Here is a 13,630-nt window from a genome sequence, read left to right as displayed (position 1 = left end):
TGTTTTTCTTTTTCCAGTGCTGTTGTGATGCCTTTTTAATTGCTCTCTGTGTAAAGTTACTTTGTATCTTTTTTCTCCCGCCTTTATGAGAGCCACTATATCTAGGGTGCCCCCACCCATTGAGTCATATGTATACAATCATATATATGAGACAGTCACTCAGTTAGTCTGTCAAACGAGCGGCCATTCATATCGGCTTGTTTTTCATATGTGCAAGCGAGGACTTTACATAATCGAGAGACCAGGCGACCTAAAAATAAAGGAAAAACTTGATATTGAGCAATTTAGGTTGGCCAATTAAAAGCAAATTGGGGGCATGAGATCGGTAAAAATACCTACCAAATTGGGTTTAAATATAGGTACCTCAGAAAATAGATACCTTAAACAAACAAAAAGCATTTGCAAACCATTTCATTAATCTGTCAAGCGAGATATAATTAAAATATATGATTACGCATCATCACTAAAAGCATTAAAGGTTAATGGATAATGAAGTTATTTATTTAGGAACTCAGCACTTTAGCAACATGATAAATCAATCAGTTCCGATCAATACCGATATTTTCGATAGTTTTACAATATTTTATCGATAATATTGAGTTTTCAAGGAAAACTATATTGTATTTATGATTATACCGAATAGAATCAATGTTTTAAAAGCTCTAGTTCCCAATTTCATTACAGACTGGCATATAAAGCTAACTTTATATCCGACGATCTTGACATTATCTTCAACTCAAGCCCAACTGCCATTTAATTGTCACTGATCTATCGCAGACCTCTTAGCCCATTTGATCTTATCTCTTGAAGCAAGATCACTTCAACTTGTCGTCAGCAGATCACACAAAAGATGCCATCAAGTTGAAGATCACTTTGGTTTCATTAACCCCAAAATCAAATAAGACCACCTGAAGATCGCCGTTTCGCTGTGAACCTTTCACACTTCCAATCGAAATGGAAATGTTGAAAACGAAAGTGAACCGAAGTGAGGCGACCAAAACCAAAACCAAGATAGATACAAATCGAGACTCTAATTGTTGGATTGTCTTCCTCGGTTTATGGCTTGTCACAGCTTGACGCGGGTTTAATTGAGTTGCGAATAAAATAGAGCTGTAAACATATCAATTACCCAGCCAGACGACCTGCCGTTGGCCAAAGCATTCGTTTTGGCCCAATTATCATCATCGTCAGGCGAGGGATACACCAAAACTATATATGTACATATGTCTCTTACGCATGGCAGATATTACCCATTACCCATTACCCCCACTTTCCCGATTTTCCACTCTCGACTGCGATTATTTCGCCTGCTTACTCTCGTTTCCTCTGTTTATTTTCTGTTTATTTTTGCAATTGCAACTGCAACTGGAATGGCAAAAGTTAGTTTGGAAGATTTATCGCCAGGCGGTTCGCGCCTGCGCCTTCATCTCTTTCCCTCGATTCTCACTTTTTCCTTCTTTCTTTCTGAGCTCTGAGCTCCCAACTTGTTGCCTGGCATTTTATCAAAATCGAATCTGTGGCATTTCATACGAGGCTTTGGTGCTGCCTCGCATACTGAAAACCGAGTGCCGAATGCCAGCCCACACATCCCCAACAAGTTGACGACAATTTTCTTGTACTCTCAAAATGGGGTATTTCGATATTTTCAAAGCGGTTGTATTAATTCCGCTTATTTGGGTTTTATTATTTAAAGATTTTAAAGATTTCAACATGCAAATAAAAAAAAAATTAATATAAAAAAATAAAAACAAAAAAAAATATAAAAGAAAAAAAAAATAAAAAAAAAAATAAATTTAAAAAAAAACTAAAAAAGAAAGAAAATATTCCTTAAAATATAAGTAAGGAGAAAAAATTTATAAAATAAAGCCAATCTTTGCGTATAAATAAAGAAGTTGCAGATTTTATTTGTAGCCATCGTATCAACGCTTATAAATGCCATTATTATTAAAAATTAGTATTGTTTTAGTAAAATCGAGTTATGAATTGATGATGAAAATATGACCCTAGTAGAGTATAGAAAATCTTGGCTGGCATTTTTGATTTTATTCGAGTGTGTTTGGCTGCTTTCGTCGTGTGTTTCCACTTTCCAGTGGCAGTTGCAGAGTTTGTCATTGTTTTGCAGCCATTGAGAAGAGGCCGTCCCGTCGCAGTTGGAAGTCGCGTCATAGTTAAAGAAAAGCATTTTATCTATGAGTTGTCAATGCGCATTGTTTTTACTGCCTCGTCGTCTTTCGATGCATTTGCTTTGCTGCCTTTTGGCTTTGCCTTTGCCGGCTCCGAAAGTGAATCTCAAATATTTCTTGATGGCAATCTCGGCTGGAAAAACGCCAAGGATGGTGTCTCTCGTTTGTTGGACGGTGGATGTGGATGGTGGCACCCATGTTCGATGTACGTCAACAGAATTTGCGAACAAGGTCATGGGAGTTGGAAGAGTAGGGGTTTTTTTGGAGGGGTTTTCGGAGGGGTCTCTCCATAACACATATCGCCGGCATCTCGCGGCTCATTTGGAGGAGATTTTCGTAGCCGACGACGGTTTTGTTTTGCCAACGCATTTCACTTTCTATTGCATTTCGAATGCATTTCTCTTTCGTTTGGGTTTCGTTAATGAACTCAAGTGGTGGGATTCAGATTAAATCTGCTTCAAGTTTGTTCTTTTTCACACGAAACACTCGAATTAATATCTCTTATTCTGTGAAAGCTCTTGATTTCAGTTTTTGTTTTCATTTTCTTTTTGTCTTTTGTTTTTGTTAAGGCAGCCGAAAACCGAAAAAGTGGCATTTACGTCTCACCTGACAGAATTTCTGTTTGTTCCGCATCTGCATTTTGCACTTTGAGATACAATTTCAGTTTGTCGGCAAAAAAAAGAAGAAGCGAATAAAATAAAAGAGTTATGAGAGCGTTGGATAAGCGGAGAATGTGTTAGCTATTCGATGCTTTGAATAAAAGGGCTCTAGAATTACCCAAAGGAATTTAAACAAAATTGAATGAATGGGTTGAGGTGGTACAGTTGCAGCTTTAGTTAAAGTCTTCTAAACTAAGGGAAAATAATATAAAGGAAAATAAAACATGTGTAAATACAAATAGGGAAAAAAATCAGAGAAAATTAAAATATCTTCTTAAAATTATACTTTATAAAAAAAATTCTTTTTGAACTAATAAAAAATATTTGTTACCCACCGATAATTTTTTAAAAGCTTTATTTATACTTCATGTTTATTCCATCCCAACAGGCATACATATGTCCAGATTTTTTATGGACCCACAAGAAAATTTCCCACTCAACCAAAAAAGTATATTGAATTTCTACCTCGGCGGGGAGTACTCCATCCCAAGACCCCCCTCAAAAACCTCTTAACTCTAAGACCGACTGGGAAAGGGATCCAATTATCGCCTGGAGACGTTGTCGTCGTCGTCATTTCAGCTTTTGTTGCTGTTGTCGACCGCTGACGATCGGCGTTTGTGCCCATTTCCGACTTTAACAACTTGACCACAGATACAGTATACCCTGCTGCCCCCCTTTCCCGCCCCTGTTTTTTGAATTTTTTTTTGTTTGATAAAGTAAAACGCCGTTCATTTGTTTTTGATTTTTTTGGTTTTGTATTTTTACTCTTTTTTTTTTAGTTCGTGCAAATTTCGCTGAGTTTGCAGTTATTTTGCTGCTGCTGTTGTTGCTTTTTTACAAATTGCCTGTAAATGATATTTTCACAACTCGCATCGATTGACTGCCAAAACCCCCCGCCCCCTTGATGTCCCCCACCCATGAAAATTGAGAGAGTTCGCCGAGGTTAATGCGACCAATAAATTGTTGTTGCCGATTTTTGTTGTTGATGTTCAGTGCTTTATGAGCCATATTTTTCCTCTCTTTTCCACTCTTGAGATATGATTTTTTTTTTTGGGTCGGGAATGCCGTTTTAGCTGTTGTCTTTTGGGACGTTGAGCCTAACGGCAAATGACGGGAAATATTGAAATTTTGCAGCGTAAAATTGTTTTCAATTTAATCGACATTGTTCAATTTTTCATGCTCAAGCTGGAAGTTTTCCTCTCGTTTTCCGTTTGTGCAATTTGAGTGCAAATATAATTAATGATAATGAATTGTTATGCGAGACGCCCTCGGTCAAATTTGCAGAAACAACGAGAAAAAAACTGAGAAAAAATGTCGTGCATCAGTCGGAGTTTGTGGGAGTTTTGTTGGCAAGTATTTGACTTTTTTCTTGGGGGTTTTCGGTTTTCGGTGCAACTGATTTATCACTGGAGACAGCTACGAGGTTGCGGCGGTGTTTGGCGAAAGGTTGCCATAAAAATAAAGTGGGGGAAATTAAAAGGAATCGTTGGGAAACGAAGTAAAAATACCCTTTAAAGAAAATGTTTGTAAGATTTTTAAATACCATAAAATCAACTGAAGATAAATACATTAAATATACCAGATAAGATCTTTCGTTAAAAACCCTACAATTCTTCCCATTTATGTCAATTGTAAGGCATAAATCATCACAAGAAACCAACATAAGTAACGTATTAAAACGTCATGTAGACGGAAATAAAATTCATGATACCCCCTGCTAGGGTATCGAAAATCTTGCTAAGCAAATGTTGCTTGGTAAAAGTTGATGGTTTATTATGCTTCAGTTTCTGCGTTTGGCTTTGCATTATGCAATGTTTTTTTGGCCAAGTGCTAATATTGAAAAGCATTGGTAAACAATTTCCCCATTTTCCTCGTCGGTTATCCTCTGTTGTTTTTCCCGCTGTTGTTGTCATTAGTCAAACTTCGTTCCCGCTCCATTCAAAAAACATTTTCACATCATTTCGCTTATTTGTTTTAACACGCATTTATTTATCTCGTTTCAGCCGAAAGTGAATTGAATGGCATCGCATGGATTGGAATTGGATGGATGTGCTTTGCCGCAAGCTCACTGAATGAATTTCGACTTTCGCACAATTTGCACGCTTTTCACACTCGATTATGTGAGTAATTGCCTGTTAATTAACTTTAGTATGGCTTTTTAGCCTTTTCTCTATACACATCTCTCAATCTTTGGCTGTCAAGTGCGATTGCGATTTTGAGTGGCTTAATGGTTTAATTAAGAGGAGAGTTCATTGCGTGGCATCGCATGAATTGTGGAGTCTGGACTCGAGCTTTGAATAGGGGAAATGGTACCCATTAAAAAAGTGGGTCAATGTCAAGATCACGGCCATATTGCGACTATGCAGTAACTTATGGAGAAGTTATAAAGCTAGAAAGGGGACTTAGAAGCTTTGCGGGAAAATATAACTTTAAATATGGAAATATTACAATTAAAAATCATAGTTAATTTGAATATTTATACCCGTTACTCGTAGAGTAAAAGGGTATACTAGATTCGTGCAAAAGTATGTAACAGCTAGAAGGAAGCGTTTCCGACCCCATAAAGTATATATATTCTTGATCAGGGTCACTAGCCGAGTCGATCTAGCCATGTCCGTCTGTCCGTCTGTCTGTCTGTCTGTCCGTCTGTCCGTCTGTATGAACGCTGAGATCTCAGAAACTACAAAAGCTAGAAGGTTGAGATTTCCCACACATATTCTTTGGCTTCCTACGCAGCGCAAGTTTATTTTAGCCGAGCGCCACGCCCCCTCTAACGCCCACAATCGCCCACTAACGATTTTAAAATGGGTCCTGCGCCCACATCTTTAAAGATTTCCGAGAAGTATAAATGCAATTTTGTTGTGTATATTTATACCTATCGAAATGTAGAAGACATTTTTCAAATCGGACCATTCATTAAAAAGTTATACGATTTATAAATTGTCAACATATATCTATCTCCCTCGCACTCCCTTTAGCTGAGTTACGATTATTAGTCGGGACACCAACCCGTCACAGCGTTCGCTCTCCCTTTAGCGGAGTGACGGGTATTAGATAGTCGGGACACCAAAGTAAAGTAAATATGAAGAACTAAATCAAGTTTTAAATTTTTTTTTAATTTAATCAAGCCGTTTAATATGCTTTGTAATACAAGTTATGTTACTATTTAAATAATATTAAATTTTAATATGTTATACGAAACTTTGAATTTAATGTGCAGAAATTAATTTTAAATTTTTCCATTGTTGTATATATTAAGATAATATTGTAGTTCTCAAATACTTTAAAATTGTAGTAAGTGTCATAATTTCCATAATTTCATTTTCAAATTCATAATTTTTTTTTTAAGTTACTGCCAATAAACTATGTCCACAAACAGATTTCCCCCCAGCTAATTAGCTTTTCTGAACCACTTTGAAGTGTTTGCTTAAATTTATGTTTTCTGTTTTCTTGCACCACTTAACCCACTAATTTGCTAGCATATTGCTGGCCGATCGTTCAGATAGGGGGTGTGACTATACGGTTATTTACTGCCTCGCCACCTGTCGGCCGTCGAAAGAGTTACCGCCTGTTCATTTGGTGGGTCAGTAGTCATAACAAACGACTTCCCTACCGATAGGCGTGGCAAAATCGGGACTAGTTTTTCTAAAATCTTTTTTGGTTTTTTTCTTGTGCTTTGATAGCTTTTCCATGTGTCATGTGTGGGGACCCCAAAAACGATCGCAGAACATGAGGAAAACGTGTTCAAACCGCAAAAACAGACAAAACACGAAACATTTATCATTTATGCTCAGGAATTTAGACAACTGGAGGGGATTACACGGGGGAAAAAGTGGGCTGGGGTGTGGAAAGGTGGCGGGGGGAGTGTGTGGACTGGGTCCAAAAATGTTTATAGGTTGTAGACAAATTTTGTTAGCGACAACTTTAAAGGCGACAAATAAAATACAGTCGAACTTCTACAGCTCGAAACTAAAGCATTAAATTAGATATAAAAATATATTGCAAAATATATATAATAATTGAATATTTCAAATTTATTTTTTCTTAAGACAATTTTTTCTAATCGATAATATTATACTAAAAAGATATTTTTTTTTATTTTTCACTTTTTGCCAAAATTTGTCTTTGGTTTAACTGTAAAATTACTGGTAGATCAGCAGAGGGGGTGGTTGGTTTTTTGGGTGTTTCGGTGTCTTGGTGTTTGGAAGGTGGCGATACAATGTTTGCATGTTCCCCAAATTTGTCTCCACTTTCGGAGATCCGATAACTTTCGTTTTTTTCTGCTTTGGTTTCCTTTTCCAATGGTGAACCACTTCTCTAATTGCTTTTGCACCGAAAATCCACAGAAATACATATAAGAGTTTCCTTTTGTCTTGGACCTCGGGTCTGTTGGTCCTCTGTCCACTGTCTTTATTCCGTGGCCATGTTTTCATGTCGCCTTATGTCGCACTAGACTTGCAAATGTTTTTCCACCCCCTCCATTCCTTTGTTTTGAGGGAGGACTTTTGTTTTATAAGCAAGGAATTTGCAATGATTTCAAATCAGTGTAGGTTAATAAAGAGCACAGAATATATTGCTTTGAAAGGGAACAAATGTCAAAAATTAACGAAAGTCAAGCTAAATACATTTTTTAATCGAAAATCTATAAGATTAACTTGTATTTTAATTATGAACATTCATTAAAATATGAAGAAGTCCAAAGTCATTAGTCAAAATAATATAATGATAATAAAGTTTAAAACAACTGAGATTATAAATATTATTGGTTGACTAAAATCGTAAAAAGGTAGGATAAAAGAGCTAAATGGTCCAAACAAAATCAAAACAGACTATAAAAAAAATACCGAAATACATAATATTAAATAGCGATTTAAAAAAGTTTTTACATGTAAGCTATAGGAAACCCTTTTGCAACCAAGATCAGTGACTGCGATAATCTATTTTCCAGCTACAAAATATCAGTTATCTGGCTCACCATCGCCATATCTCATGTACCGAGCGATAAAGGTTTGTCAAAGCCAAGACACGACCGCAACAAATTAAACAATTCATTGTCTCGGGTGCCCACAAAAAATAAAACTAAGAAAAAAAATCTCTGTGGGCAGACAGAGCCCCTTTAATTTAAACTAGGTTGCACTGGACCACATATTGTGATTGTTTTCTGTGTTTTTTGCGGTGGCCGTTGCGGTTGCTCCAATACCTTTTGGCCACGATGTTTGGTTTACAAGTCAATATGGTTATTGTTATTGTCGCCAGATTGCCAGCGATTTGGCCACTTGGCTTGGCCAACAACATTCACGTGTGCCAAAAGTGACGCCGTCTCACCTCTCTTTTCAACTTATAGACATAGTATATATATCCCTGCAGTTAACAATTCATTAGGTGTTGCTGCTGCAACAGCAGCTGTTGCAGTTGCAGTTGTGTTGCTGCCGCAGCAACTGTCTTTAGCAATTGTCAATTTATGGCAAGCTGTCTGCCTTTGGGGTTCTCCTCCAATCATGGCTCTTAGCCTGGTCAACAACTCGGCTTGAATGGCCAAATTGGTGGGCACACAGCGTTGGCACTGCACTGCCAACGCGATTCTCGGAAGAATTCCCCGATAAGTCGGTTGACCACTGCTGCTGCTGGTTCATATAAAATATATAGCTGCAACTGCTGCTCGCTGCTGTGCAATATATAAAAAAAAATATATTTTAATTACGCTTTGGTCTGCGGAATGTCGATTTCCTCGGTCTGGGTCTCGCTGAATGTCTGATTCTGGGGTCGACGCGGTGTCTGCAATCGGTGTTAACTTTTGTGGCTAGAGATGGAATATCACACAAATAATTTTGTAATTTTAAAAGCTTTATCTATATTTTTTGATTTCTATATTTCAAAAAATTTAATATTTTTCTAAATTTTTATATTTTAAAGAAATAGTTCTTAAAAGCTTTTTAGTTTATTACATACAAATATTAATGGTAATTTCATTTTGAAAACTTTTTATGTTCTTGAATATTTTATCTTAAAATATTTTGCCTTTTCATAAATATTTATTTTTTAAAAAATAGTTTCTAAAAGCTTTATAATCTTAACTCTGGTTTCTTCCATAAAAATAAAAACTATCTAAAACCGCGGTCAATTTTTTACACCAGCTTTATAAATTTTTCCTTTTTTTTTTTCCTTTTTTTTTGTTTTTGTTTTTCTTATTGTTCAATAAAATTACGATATCCCAAAAATCCCACCTCTATCAACGATTTTATCGCTCGTACAACTCATTCTTACTCATGACTTCACGCCCAAAAGCCAGCTGATGACTAAATTATGGCCAAGTACGCGAACTTTCAAGACTTTTGTTGGCCAACTAAACGAATTTCGAAGTCTTATCTCGACTATGGGCCCCCCAGATAATGAAATATTCTATATAATTGATTACATTTGGGGCCACTCGAGTGTCGCTCGATTGCCTGCCTTATCAACTATATCTAATCTAGAGGCACGAGTAAAGTTCATCGGAAGAAACTGGGTAAACAAAATAATTGGTCTTTCAATTGTTAGTACTTGATTTGCTTTAATTGGCTGCACAGAGTTTTCCAGCGTGAGAATAAACGGCGATTAAGTGAGTTCACTTCCGGTTTTTCGGGGCTTCTGTTTTCGTTTCTTCTTTTCAGATGAACTAAGTAGAGTAAATAAAGCTCAGAGAACGGAAGTGAGTAAATATCAAGGTAAAGGGAAATGAAATGAAATGGAAAAGATTTTGCTGGGAATCAGAACAATGAAAGTTTTGTTTTCATTTTCAAAGAACGCTTGAAAGGGAAATCTTAGGTATTATAAGATTTTAAGGAAATTGTATTATTTATCAAAAGGAATGTACTATTTATTAAGGGAAATTCACTTAAAAGTTAGTGAATATTTAACAACTAAAACCAAAGACCTTGATTTTTAGTTGCAACTCCTATTCAAGATTTATGAACCGATACTCCAATGAAAATTGAAAGTTTTGATAACTCAAAACATGTCTGATGAAATAGATTCTATTGTCAGTTTTCCCCTGCTTTTTCTTATAACGATGAACAATGAACCTGGGCAGATTTACGAGCTTCTCGAAAACTTCGTGTCTTGCATAGGCAATTTCGAGGGATGTGCGATCTTCAAGACCCCTTCCTCTAAAACCACTCCCCACTATTCACATTCATTCAATCCACATGTTTGTTGACTTCATTTTGGTTTCCTTGGCTTATTTCTACGCAAATATTTGTCTATTTTTAGCCCTCTTCTTTTGGCTGCCCCTTTACTGTGTCTCCTCTTTGTGCTTATTAATGGCCTTTGCTTTGGCTTCTTCTTCTGCTCTGGGGGTCTCGGATCTCAGATCGCCGAGGTCTGTGGGCTTTGTGGCTATAACTTTATGTTCCACATGTCGTTTTTTGGTTTTTGGTGGGGGGTTTTGACTTTGGTTTCGCTTGAAGATCGGTTTTCTTTGGAACCTTTGTGCTATTACCGAATGTTTAGAGGTGTCTTATGCAACAGTTCAACAGGTGGACAAATAAATGCAAGAAAAGATTCGAAAGAAAAACTGTTCATACGAAAAGTGAGTTATTATCGGAAAGTGTTAAATATTTGGTTAAAGCATAATGAAGGAATTAATTTGCATATTTGTGGAGCTTTTATCTCTCTTTTAAACTTCAAAGAGCCACTGATTGGGCATTTTAAATTTGAATACGCATTCTTAGATCGTATAAGCCCAAATCGAAATCCCAAATGACATAGAAAGGCCTCTTAATTTTAACCATTTCCATGCGGAAACCTATAAACCTGAAACGCAAACTGGAAATTCGCAATTTCCCAAATGAATTTTTGCCTACTACAAGTATATTTCTCTACTTTTTCAACGCCTTTTTGAACGGCCTTTCGGTTGTTTGTGTGTTAGTCACTCGCGAATGCGAATCACCATTTTGCATGCAGACCGAGTGGAAATTTGCATAAAAGGGGAAACTACTGTCAGACGATTCCTTGGGCCCCCTATTTCAGGTTCTTCTGTGAGTCATAAAGCAAACATTTAGATTTAATGGTCAGCACATAAAAGAGAGGAGGCCTTTGCCGCATTCATTACTTAATTATGTAATTAATATGTCTAAGGCTCTCACACAAAGCCATAAAATTAATTCGCCAAAAGATGGTTGGTTCTTCAAAGTGGAAGAGGTTAAAAATAAGTTGAGCCATGAATTAAATGGGGACTGTGTGCGAAAATAATGTAGAAATCAAGTAAATTGGAAACTGTCTAAAAATAAATAAAAAATATAAAATATAAAAATAAAATCTATTAAATTAAATTACTTATATTTGTTCAGCTATGGAACACAAATCTTAAGTACACGCTAAAAATTAAATAATCAACTTTTCTTACAAAAATCATAAAAATCTAGTAGACAACCTAATAAAAATGTAATATTTATTTATTGATTTTTATATCGAAAATCGATTTCTCAAATTGCTGTCTATCAACAGCCCTGTCAATAATGGGTTAACGCTCTGATTGCGGTTTGTTTTTAATGCTTTTGTTTTTATTTTTCTGTTGCCCAAAGACCTGGGAAACTTTATTTACAGCTCTTAGCATTGATTTGTGTTTTTTACGGGCGCCACGCCCTCCTCCCTCAATTATAACCACCACCACCCACTTTCGGTTGCCAATTTTATTATTCATTTTTCACGACTATTCGGATACTCGGATCTCTGGCGCTCAAGTGGCTAAATGAACGCTTGCAGGCCAATTTTGGAATTGGACAACTCCACCGCCTTTTGCACCACCACGAAAATTTGCATACGAATATGGATACAAATGTTTTTCGCGACTAATTTCGTATGAAAATTTTGATTGCGCCGCGATTAGAATCGTGTTCATTGTTTATAATTCCTCCGCTGTCTCCGGGAGTCGTTGACCAAAGCTAAAGCTCTGAAATTAAGTAATATTTTGCATACGTAATTACTATAATTTTTCCCGATTCCCGCTGCTATTACGTAGTTATGCAGTTGGTAGTTGTGTCGGTGGGTTACAGTTGCTTTTTTAATTGCCGTTTACAGTTTCAAAGTTTTGTTTACTCTGGCGGTGGTGGGTGTGATATGAGATATACGATATGAGATATGAGGCTGTGATATGGCCACTGCACTCTGAAAAGCTGAAGTTCTACGAGAGTTAATTATGCTAATGTGCGAGAGGAGGAGAATGGAGGGGTCACAGAGGTTGGAATAGAGATATATCTACATAGATAGAGGGGTTCTTTCATCACCGCCAGTGTGTTGCAACATCTGATAATTCACAGACTTGTTATAAGACCAGAAAAGATAGACAACATTTGGGAAATGATGTTGGTTTGTTTGTTTTAAGAAAATAAAAACATCTCCAAATTTAAATGAAATTATTTTTAATTTTCTTTATATATTTTAGAAATGCTTAGTAAGGTAGTGAAGAATCGTAGATTGTTATATTTGATCAAAACAAGCATGTTTTAAGGTTACCATGACTTTTTAAAATTTAACCATTAGGATCGCAAATGACTAAATGAGTTAAAGAAGTCCTATATTTCGTTTGAAATTTTTCCCCCCTTTGTGAAATCAACTTTTTCCGCATGAACGATTAGTGATCATTTAAAATCTTCATCTATAAAATGCACCTGCTTGCAATCGCAGCCCATGAGATCCAAAGAAATGCTTGTAGGAAATGAAACAATATTAAAGACGATATCCAAGTGCAATTTGCTTTCGTCTTTTAATGGCTTGCCTATAGTAATAATACCCATCATTAGTAGAAGGAAAATGAGAAACGAATCTCTGCAACGCTGCTAATTATGCTGCCCCATGAGGTGTGGTGTTCGGAGTTGGTCCCTCTCTAATCATAATCATCATTTCATCTCGGCCCACCTATTTTCCCCCCTAATTTGTTTGATTTCCTTTTCGACTAATGTGCAAATTTCCCTGCTCTCTTGTTTCTCGTTTCAGTGGAATTAATTTATTTTTATCAAAATAACGAAACAAGTATTTTGCATAAAAACGAACGGAAATCGAAAGGAACGCCCTGCGAAGGTCATTGCCAAAAGAGCGGAACGCCGGCAAACGGAACGGGGAAACAATGGAAATGAGAGGAAGCCAGGCAGACATGCAAATATTGGGTGACTTTTGAGGGGTTTTTGTGGATTAGCATAACTCGCTCCGCAAAATAATCAATATATTATATATCCCCCACATCCCGCACACATGGAAAACAAAGCCAAATAAAGTTGGAGAACAATGGAAATGCAACAGGAAAACGAAAGGGGAATCCCCAAATCAGAGAAAGAAGGAGAAGAGATGAGAAGTAACCAAGAGACTGAAAAAGCGGCCATGATAAAGGGTGGAAATGAAGGATTGAAGTCCCCGAACGAAGTCCAAACCACCCAACGAAATAAAGAAAATACCACAACGAAACCCCTTAAATTGGATGGCATTTTCGCCATACCAGCCACGCCCCCAAATAAGGCGGCGGGTCTAACTACAAAGTCGGCCTGCAGTAGCCGCAGTAGTTCCCTCAAGAAACAGAGACGAGGATCCAAGGGAAATGCAAATTTAAAAGTAATTCAAACGGAAAATGGAGCTCCGAAGAGTGGCAACTCTGGCGGAAACAGTGTTGGAAACGACCTTATGAAGCAATCACAGTCCATGACGTCACTGCAGGCCTCGAATGAGGAGCAGCAGGAGCGTCGTGACGTCATCCAGGCCAAGCTCCATTTGGAGCGGCCCTACAACAGCCTCAAGGTGAGTGATCCCAAAAATGGGCAT

At 37.0% G+C, this 13,630-nt stretch overlaps 1 protein-coding gene across 2 annotated transcripts in view; it reads left to right on the top strand.

Moving 5' to 3' along the window:
• klar (klarsicht) overlaps positions 1–13,630 on the top strand; it is a 124,492-nt gene that overhangs the window by 25,953 nt on the left and 84,909 nt on the right. For both annotated transcript variants that reach the window (XM_070215693.1, XM_017155814.3), the window contains exons 2-3: positions 4,846–4,962; positions 12,815–13,606. In XM_070215693.1, coding sequence (XP_070071794.1) covers positions 13,103–13,606 — 504 coding nt within the window. In that variant the 5' untranslated portion in view covers positions 4,846–4,962; positions 12,815–13,102. The remainder of the gene's footprint in view (positions 1–4,845; positions 4,963–12,814; positions 13,607–13,630) is intronic.

The sequence above is a fragment of the Drosophila takahashii genome, chromosome 3L (genome assembly GCF_030179915.1).
Source record: "Drosophila takahashii strain IR98-3 E-12201 chromosome 3L, DtakHiC1v2, whole genome shotgun sequence".
NCBI classification, from domain to species: domain Eukaryota; kingdom Metazoa; phylum Arthropoda; class Insecta; order Diptera; family Drosophilidae; genus Drosophila; species Drosophila takahashii.
Note: the sequence above shows the minus strand (reverse complement) of the source record. Positions and strands in the feature narration are given on the sequence as shown.